At 51.1% G+C, this 9598-nt stretch overlaps 1 protein-coding gene across 1 annotated transcript; it reads left to right on the plus strand.

The window, feature by feature from the left end:
* Positions 1–237: 237 nt before the first annotated feature.
* TEKTL1 (tektin like 1) lies at positions 238–9148 on the plus strand. Its single transcript, XM_022558670.2, has 7 exons — positions 238–1497; positions 2736–2840; positions 7180–7378; positions 7766–7932; positions 8068–8163; positions 8252–8365; positions 8900–9148. Exons 1-7 carry the CDS (start codon positions 928–930, stop codon positions 9146–9148), a joined length of 1500 nt encoding a protein of 499 aa, XP_022414378.1. The 5' UTR covers positions 238–927.
* Positions 9149–9598: the final 450 nt, after the last annotated feature.

Consider the following 9598-nt stretch of genomic DNA (forward strand, 5'->3'; position numbering starts at 1 on the left):
GGCTCAGGCAATTAGATGCAGCCACCTTGGACCCTGGGAACTAAGGAGGCAAAAAGCAGGTACTATAGAGAACTGACTCAGTTGCTGGTCGCAGTAACAGTGCCATTCCCAGGGACAGCCAACCAGCAGCTGAGATTTCTGCAGTGGTTGCCATGGTGTCCTCAAGAGCCACCACGTGTCTTTGTATTTTTTGGCTGTGATTCTGATCGGGAAACCATCTTTTCCTTTGCTGTGGCTTGCACTAAGAATCCTGAGTGATGGGAGAGAGTAGAGCTTAGATATTGCACTAAGGAAAGACTCCTTTAAGATGGTAATATTTGGGGCTTCCCTGGTGGCGCAGTGGTTGAGAGTCCGCCTGCCGATGAAGGGGACACGGGTTCGCGCCCCGGTCTGGGAAGATCCCACATGCCGCGGAGCAGCTGCGCCCGTGAGCCGTGGCCGCTGAGCCTGCGCGTCCGGAGCCTGTGCTCCGCAAAAGATGGTAATATTTAAGCTGGGTCCTGAAGACTGGAAAAGAGCCAGCCATGGGAAGGAGGTGAAAAGGAGTACACTACACAGAAGGAACAGGAAATCTAAAGCTTTGAAGTGGGAAAGACCTTAGCATGTCCTCAGAGCTGGAAGAAGGCCCGTGTTCCTGGAGGGTAAGGAGCAACAGTGAGGGGCTGGCTAGATGAGGTCGGTTTTCTCAAAGAGCCAGGATTCCAAGCCACCTCTGCCTGGCTCCAAAGCAGAGTCCATCCAACCCTTCCCTGTAGCCTTTCCCCTCCCCCACTTTTGGAACTCTGCCTGCGCTGTTGCCACGGTCGTCATAGTGATGGGTGCTCTGCTTCACTCACTCTTCAGGCCAGGAAGGAGTTGCGTGTCGTTGGGGGTCCCTGCCTCTCCTGGAGAGGACCTCGGGCCAGGCGAGGACACCAATCAGGGACCATGCCCGTGTTGATACCCCCGGTTGAGCACAGCCAGGACACGCGTGTTGGGCCTCCAGCATGGCGCGAGGCGACCAAGGCCTTGACACAGAAGGCGCACCAGCTGACCGACCGCTGTGGGCAAGAGGCGGTGACCATGTGGCAACCCAAGGACAGCGTGCGGGACCCACACATGGCGCGCCACCTCTGCCGGGCCGCCTACATCCTGCCCTGGCGCTTCCGCGTGGAGATGCTCAAAGGTGGCAGCACCATGGAGAAGCCACCGCCGGGTGAGGGCGTTACGTTGTGGAAGGGCAAGATGAAGCCGCCTGCCTGGCATGCGCGCCTGCCGCTGCCCATGCACCGCGACGCGCGGGCCCTGCAGACGGCCGAGGTGGTGCACGCGCACGCTCGTGGGGCGCGCCTCACTGCCGCCCGCCTCAGCCGCGCCCAGCACCAGATCAATGGGCAGCTGCGGTTGCTGCAGCGCCAGCGGGAGGCTACCGACCACAGGCTCAGCGAAGTGCGCAAGGCCCTGCTTATTAACCAGCAGAGCGTCAAGCTGCGGGGCTACCGGCCCAAGTCTGAGAAGGTGGGACCACCATTCCCCCCAGCCCAGTCGCAAAGACTGAGGCCTCCGCTCCCAGAGGCTCAGCCTGGGCAAAACCCACCCTATAGAGAGAACTCTCCAACCCATCCCAGCTCCACTGAGTGAGAGCACAAGAAAATTCCCCCAAGATGAGGTGCCTTTGTTTCCAGCGCCAGAGGCGGAGATCCTCCCAAAGAGATGAGATTCTCAGGCCCCTTGCCCCAGAGGGGGAATCTATCCCAGTCTCCCAGCCAGGGAGAGGTGGGACCCTTGAGTCAGACTAGATGAAATCCTTCCCAAAGAGTAAAATCTACAACCCCCAGCCCAGACATGAAATCACTCACCCAGTCCCTAGGCGCAGAGGGTGAGACCCTCCCACAGGCGTGAGACCCTCCCACAGACATGAGACCCTCAGTGCCCCAATCCCACCGAAAACACACACGAAGCCCCCCAGATGAGCAGAGTGGGTGATGTCCTGGTCCCAACCCAGATGAAACTCTCCTCAAAATGCTTATTTTTAAAACCCTAACCAAAGTCCCCCACCAGCCTCAGCGAGTGAGAACCCCTCCCGGGGCCTCACCCAGGCAGAAAGGAGCAGATTTTGCATAAAGATTGAGACCCTTGGACTCCCAGCCCCTGCACCTGAGACTTAAGCCCCTAGCCAGGGGAAAAGGGTAAGACCCCTAGTCCCAGCCCTGGTGAAATCCTCCCCCTAAAGTGAAACCCCATACCCCCACCCCAAAAGGGGAGAATATTCCAGCCTCCCTGGGGAGAGATGAGACCCCACCCACAGGGTGGGATTCCTAGTCCCAGCCCCCAGATCCAGATAGTAAGACCTCAAGAAGGCAAACCCTCATCATCCCTATGATGAGACTCCTCCACTTCTAGCCAGGGAGAGAAGATAAGACCATCACCAAGGAAGGAGGACCCTCAGCCCCAGAAAGTGGTGATAACCTTTCCCCAGGTTAAGTCACTTCCATCCCAGCTCACTGGGCTCCTACCTATAAAAAGGGAGAAGCCCCCAGCCCCGCTCTCTAGAGGGTAAGACCTACCCCAAGTGAGAGCCCCCCAAAAGGTAAAGCCTTCTCAGAGAGTGAGATCCCCAAAAGGCGAGAGTGCCCCCAACTCCATTCCCCAAAGCCAGAGTTTATGAGGTTGGCAAACCCTCTACTACTCTGGAAGGAGAACTCTCCCTCCAGCCCTCTCCCAAAGGTGTGAAAGATTCTCTCCTTGTTTTCCAGATCCCTGACAAAGCTGACAGTATGCTTACCTGGGAGAAAGAGGAACTAAAGAGCATGAAGAGGAAGATGGAGAAAGATATGGAAAAATCAGAGGCCCTGCTCAAGGTTGGGAATACCTGGGGCCACTTTAAGGGAGCTGGAGGGGGACCCTTGGCCACCTAATGGGCAAACTGCTCTAACCTTGGGGACTGTAGCAACAGCAAATCCCTCAACCCACACACCCGCCCCACCCTGACCTGGCATTCACTGTATTTCCACTTTATGAAAGGGAAAGACTGGAGCTCTGAGAGATGGAGTTGGGCCTCAAAATAGCAATGAACATCCCCTTCTGTGCCAAGCCCTGTGCAGTCACTAAGTCTTTAAAATCCTCCTGTGAAATAGAACTATGATCCCCTCTTTAGAGATGGGGGAAACTGAGGCTCAGAAAGACATGGTCTCACCCAAGGCATGGAGCTAGCCTGTGGTAGGGCTGTGGTTTCAGCTCAGGTGTCTTTTTTTTTTTTCCGGCTTCAGCAAGATACAATTAACAAATTTAAATTGTGTATATATTTAAGCGTACACATTGAGGATTTGATATATGCGTACACTGTGAAATAATCACCATAATCACCTCGTGTGTGTGGTGAGAGCACTTAGCAAATTTCGATTATAAAAGACAGTATTGCTAACTATAGTTACCTTAGATCCCCAGAGCTTAATCACCTTGCATCACTGAAACTCTGTACAACTGAACCAACATCTCCCCATTTCTCTCTCCCCTCAGCCCCTGCCAACCACCATTCTACTTTCTCCCTCTCTGAATGTGACTATTTTAGATTCCACATATAAGCGAGACCTTTCTGCGTCTGGCTTATTTCACGTAGCATAATATCCTCCAGGCTCATCCATGATGTCACAAATGGCAAGATTTCCTTCTTTCTTAAGACTGAATAATATTTCATTATATATTATTATATACTATACCATATTGATATCTACATAATTTATTGATTATTAATATATTGTTATTACTGCTATATATTATTAGTATAGTAATACTATTAATATAATATAGTAATATTGTTATTACTGGAAATTACTGCTATTATTATATTACTGTATTATATATTATATTATATTATATCACATTTTCTTTATCCATTCATCTGTCAACAGACATTTAGATTGTTTCTATGTCTTGACTGTTGTAAATCATGCTGAAATGTACATGGGAGCTGTTTCTCTTCGAGGTCCTGATTTCCTTTGGATATGTACCCAGAAGCGGGAGAACTTCCTCATGATTTAACTCAGACGTCTTGAGCTCTTTACACTGTACTATGTGCTTGTCTCTGTCAGCTCCAGCCAGAGATGGTCTCTCACTGAATCCTTCACTCTTGCAACAAGGATTTCCTTATGAGATCACTAATGGAGATGGGAGAGTACTTATGTTTCATGGAGCCTGTGTGTACTTTTGACTCTTCCATTTGACAGATATTAATCCAGTACCCTGGTGGCCCAACCACCGTGCTTGGCACTGGGGACAAAGTTGTGAACAGTACAGAACTGGCCTTGCCCTCAAGGAGTTCATATTATAGGGGCATTCAAAGAAGGGAGCGGCCAGGGTTGGGAGAGTGGAGTTGGGGGAAAGGATTTAGGAGCTGGTGCACCTACTGTCCGTGGTGCTGAACCTTAATTGCACTCAACCTACGGCACCTCCAGGCCGCTGTCATGTTCCTTTACAGCTGGCGATCCTGAAAAATCCTTCAGGGAAGTCTGAAATAGACAAGGGAGAAGACCCTGTGGCCCCCTTAGGGAAGGGCTTGCAAGAGAGAAAGGGAAATTGGGAGTTGGGAAAAGACAGACAGATACAAACCCAGGAGAAAAATGCTCACACCAAATAGACGTGTTTCAACTTAAAATCATGAACTCAGATCTCAAACTGACACTCAGAGCTTTCCCAGAGATCTCACCATGTGTCTCTAGAAGGCTTGCTGTCCCACTGTGCAAGTTATTTCATACCTTCTCTTCCTTCAGATCTCTCCAACTCCCTGCTCTTTCTTCACTCTCAGTGAATGACCCCAATGCATGGAAACCACTGAAGAAAACTTCTCTCATTTTTCCTGTGCCAGTCCTATAATTCTATCTACCTGCCACACCTACCGTCTCCCCTTCTCCCGCATCATCAATATTTCTTTCTTTATTGGATCATTCTCACCAGTGAACAAATGGGGGTTATCCTTTAATGGATACAGATCTATCTGGGATGGTGAAAAGTTCTGAAAATGGACAGTGGTGATGGTTGCCCATTGTGAGTATACTTAATGCCACTGAACTGTACACTTAAAATGCTTTCCTTGGCAAATTTCTATGTCTATTTTACCACAATAAAAAAAAACCTCTTTTGATCCCATGCACCCTTTCAGATAATCCCCATTTCTCTGATTCACTCACTATCCAATCTTATCTGCACATGCTGACCCTCTCACTTCCTTTGGTCAGGAACCGGATCATTTTTCCCCACTGTATCCCTGCCACCTGGCACACTGCCCAGCATACAGGAAGGGCTTAATGAATATTTGAATTCATTAATGAATGAAAGACTTTTAAAATCCATTTTTTTACCTAAATGGATGAATCTCAATGATATGATATTCAGCAAAAGAAGCTGGACATTAAAAGTACACACTGTAGGGCTTCCCTGGTGGCGCAGTGGTTGGGAGTCTGCCTGCCGATGCAGGGCGCACGGGTTCGTGCCCCGGTCCGGGAGGATCCCACATGCCGCGGAGCGGCTGGGCCCGTGAGCCATGGCCGCTGAGCCTGCGCGTCCGGAGCCTGGGCTCCGCAAAGGGAGGGGCCACAACAGTGAGAGGCCCGTGTACCGCAAAAAAAAAAAAAAAAAAAATACGCACTGTATGATTCCATTTATATGAAGTTCTAAATTTCAAAAGCTTTTTCTTAAAGAGTCAGGTAGTAAATTGTTTAAGCTTTGTGTGCAATACAGTCTCTGTCACAGTTACAGATGGTCCTCAACTTACAATGATTCAACTTATGGTGGTGCAAAAGTGATACACATTCAGTAGAAACTGTAATTCAAATTTTGAATTTTTATCTTTTCCCCGGCTAGCAACATGCAGTACAATCCTCTCTCATGATGCCGGGCAGCAGCAGTGAGCCACAGCTCCCAGTCAACCCCTGGGTAAATAACTGACACCCTTATAGCCATTCTGTACCCAGACAACCATTCTGTTTTTCACTTTCAGTACATTATTCGATAAATTACATGAACTATTCGGTGGACACACTTATAGCCATTCTGTGCCCATACAACCATTCCTTTTTCACTTTCAGTACAGTATTCAATAAATAACATGAAATATTCAACACTTTGTTATAAAATAGGCCTTGTGTTAGATGATTTTGCCCAACTGTAGACTAACGTAAGTGTTCTGAGTACGTTTACGGTCGGCTAGGCTAAGCTATGATGTTTGGTAAGTTAAGTGTATTAAATGCATTTCAACATACTATTTTCAACTTACAGTGGGTTTACTGGGATGTAACCCTGTCGTAACTCGAGAAAGATCTGTACTTCATTTGGCCAGTGGAGCACAGAAACAGCCAGAAACAATATGTACATGAATGAGCACGGCCATGTTCCAATGAAGTTTTATTTACAAAACCGGATGGCCAGTCCAAAGTCTGTAGTTTACTGAGCCCTTCGCTAATCTGCTAGGCAGCTTAGTGGGAAAGAGGTAGAGGGCATCAAGGAAATTTCTGAGGTGATAGGAATATTCTATATTTTGATGAATGTGGTGTTTATATGGATATATATATGAAGTCTTCTGTTTTAATATGACTTTCAAATAATCACAGATATCTAAGGAATGCAATATATTTTATAATAGTGGCAGTAGGATTTGGGTAGGGATGGGGGTCCAGATGCAGTAGAGCCTGGGAAGAGGAACTCTGAAGACAGCTGAGGGTGCTTCATACTGAGTAGAAAAGAGGAAGGGAGACCTGGAGACTAGGGATGGGGGTGGGATAAGCCCTGAACGCAGTTGAGGAGAAGGGATGGCACAAGAAGACCAAAGTGTAGGTACAGCTAAATACCTCTCCACTTCACAGGTGGGGACATTGACGGGGGAGGGGCTTTCTCGGGTTCCCAGAGCAGAGCCAGGCACAGAACCCAAGCAACTAATACTGGGAACAGGAAAGCTGCCAGCGGCCCCTACTGTTCCTTACTCCCCACCCGGGGACCACTGGAGGCTTCCGGATAGAGGCTGAGAGTATTGTACGTCTGAGCTTCTGCTTGAAAATGGGTTGCTCCTCTCCGGCTGCAACAAGAACTGGAGAAAGTCAGTTTGGAGGCAAAACACTTTGCAGCCACTAGCTGAGAGATCACGAGTCACTTCCCCCAATCTCCCAGCTTACAATTGACCTCTGCCTCTCTCTCCTTCCTCACTCCCAGACCCTGGCCTCCTGCCGCGACACTCTGGTCTTCTGCTGTAAGGAGAGGCTCCAAGCTGTGGAGCTAATGAACCAGCCGCTGGACAAGATTCTGGAGCAGGCCGGCCGCCACTCTTGGGTGAACCTCTCCCGAGTTCCCACCCCGCGCACTCAGGGCCTGAAAACCCCGCCTCCAGATCCTGTGGGCACCTATACCCCAGGTAAAACTCCACAGAAAGGAGTCCACTATAGTGGGTTTCCTTGGTACTCACCTCTCTCCCACTTCTCGGCTGCCACCTTCCCCGGGTAACTGCCCCCCTCGACCAAGAGAGAGGGGTGCCAGTCTCCAGCAGAGCGCACGTTCTTGATTAGCTCTTTCCCCTGCGCACTACTGCTTCCCACACTCCGACTCGTTCAGTCACTCCCTGATGCTACTCATACTAACCCTGCTATGGGCCCCTCCCCTGGACTTTCTCCCAGTCCATCAGTAAAGCCCCCTTGCCCAGGGCCCACCACCACCTGAGAATAGAGAGGGGGACGCAGAAAGCCAGGGTTGGGAAAAGGAGACCCTGACACCCCACACGCATCCCTCCTCCCCACTCCGTCAGAGTGCGCCATGGCGCTGTACGAAGCCAAGCGACTGTTAATGGAGTCCAAGGACACTTTGCTAGATATGGCAAAGAACGAGGAGGACATCCGAGAGCAGCAACAGCAGATAAGCGACCACGTGTTCGCCTCGCTAACGCAGAAAATGCGCGAGACCTTGGAGCTGAAGGTGGGCCCCGCCGGCGCCGCTCTGAGTTGGCGGCTGGAGGCTAGGATGCTATAGCACTGAGGAGGGAGAAGGGGGACGCAGGAGGAGAGGGGACAGGAGGCCGATGTGATTCTCCCTGTGCTCCCACCCACCCAGGATAGACTGAACATGACCTTAGGACTAATGAGGGCAACTATCCACCGGTGCACGAAATTCAACCAGGAGATGTGCGTCACCCGCGGCCTCGTCAAGGTATGGTTTGGGAAAAGGGTCTGCGGGGATGCGGCCAGGGGCGTTGGGTAGGCTGGGCCTCACGCCTCTACACACCACACTCCGCCAGGGTCCTCTGTCAAAAAGTCACCTGGAGACTCGAGAGAAACTGGACAGACCTCTGGTTCGCATGTATCAGAGACACGTGGGCACCCAACTCCCGGAGGCCACGCGCCTCGCCCAGGTAAGCCCCTGTCCATCCCCCTTCCGCGCCTGCCCTCCCTCTCCAGGCGCAGCCCTGCCCTGGTAAGACTCGTTTCTCAAGCACACTTAGCCCAGGTAAGACCCCCTCACTCAGGTCTGTGAGTCCTTCAACTCCTCGACCAGAAGGATGCTCTTCAATACCCACACCTGTCTCAAATAAGTTCCCTCAACCTCTGCTCCACCTCTATCCAAGGTCCGCTCCTCCCCGCAACTGCAGGTGCATCCCCTCCTTCATACCCGCCCTGTCACAGGTTCTTTTCCAAGTATATTCTGGCCCAGGTGTGTAACTCCCAACCCCATTCGAGGCTCGCCCCTCCTAGCTGTGCTCCTTCCCAGGCGAGGCCCTTTTCACACGCACACCTGACTCAGATGTGCTCCCCCCCCATCTGAGGCCCCTCCCCTCTTCAGCTGTTGTCCTTTCACACGCACACCTGGCCCAGGTGTGCCCTGGCATCCCAGATAGCGCCTCGCGGGGGCTCGCCTGTTTCTCAACACAGCCCCTCCCCGTCTCCAGGGCACTGACAAACTGCAGCGCCGCATCTCGCATGTGGAAGAGAACCTGAAAGAGCTGCTCTCCATGCGCAAGAACGTCACCTGGAGCCTCAACTGCAAGAAGATCGGGCAGGACGTGGACTACAACGTGGTGCGCTTGCGCCTCCGCCAGCGGCACCCCCACGTGTGCTATGAGCAGGCACAGCGCCTGGTCAACGACTGGGACCCACGCACGCCACCACGCGCAGAGTCCAGCGTCGCTCGCAAGTGACAGGCGCACCGTAGCCCCAGTCGGCCACAGCCCAGCGGCCCTCCCTCTCTCCTGACCCATCCTCTCTCCGAGCTCCCTCTAGCAGAATTATAATTTAAAATAACCTAATAATTACCACTTATTAGACACCTACTGGTCACTTACCCTATAACACTTTATAGGTCGTGTATCCTGCAAGTTAATAGAATGGATTTGGCCACCATATTTCTAGGGCTCAAATCCTGGCTCCCCGATTTCAGATTGTGTGGCCTTAGGCAAGTCACTGTTCCTCTCTGGCCTCAGTGTCTCCAACCTGTAAAATGTAGAATTACAGCATTCACCTCGGAGCCTTGTCATAAGGATAGAGGAGTTCATACATTTAAGACCTATAGAATGGTGGCTGCATATAAAATGTCTTCAACTGCAGGTGAATTGTTATTCCCATTTTACAGTTAAGGAAGGTGAAGCACA

Source organism: Delphinapterus leucas, unplaced genomic scaffold, assembly GCF_059928025.1.
Source record: "Delphinapterus leucas isolate spDelLeu-1000000601 "Yukka" unplaced genomic scaffold, BTC_Dleu_Yukka2 spDelLeu_asBTCV2_sq25, whole genome shotgun sequence".
In the NCBI taxonomy this organism is placed as follows: domain Eukaryota; kingdom Metazoa; phylum Chordata; class Mammalia; order Artiodactyla; family Monodontidae; genus Delphinapterus; species Delphinapterus leucas.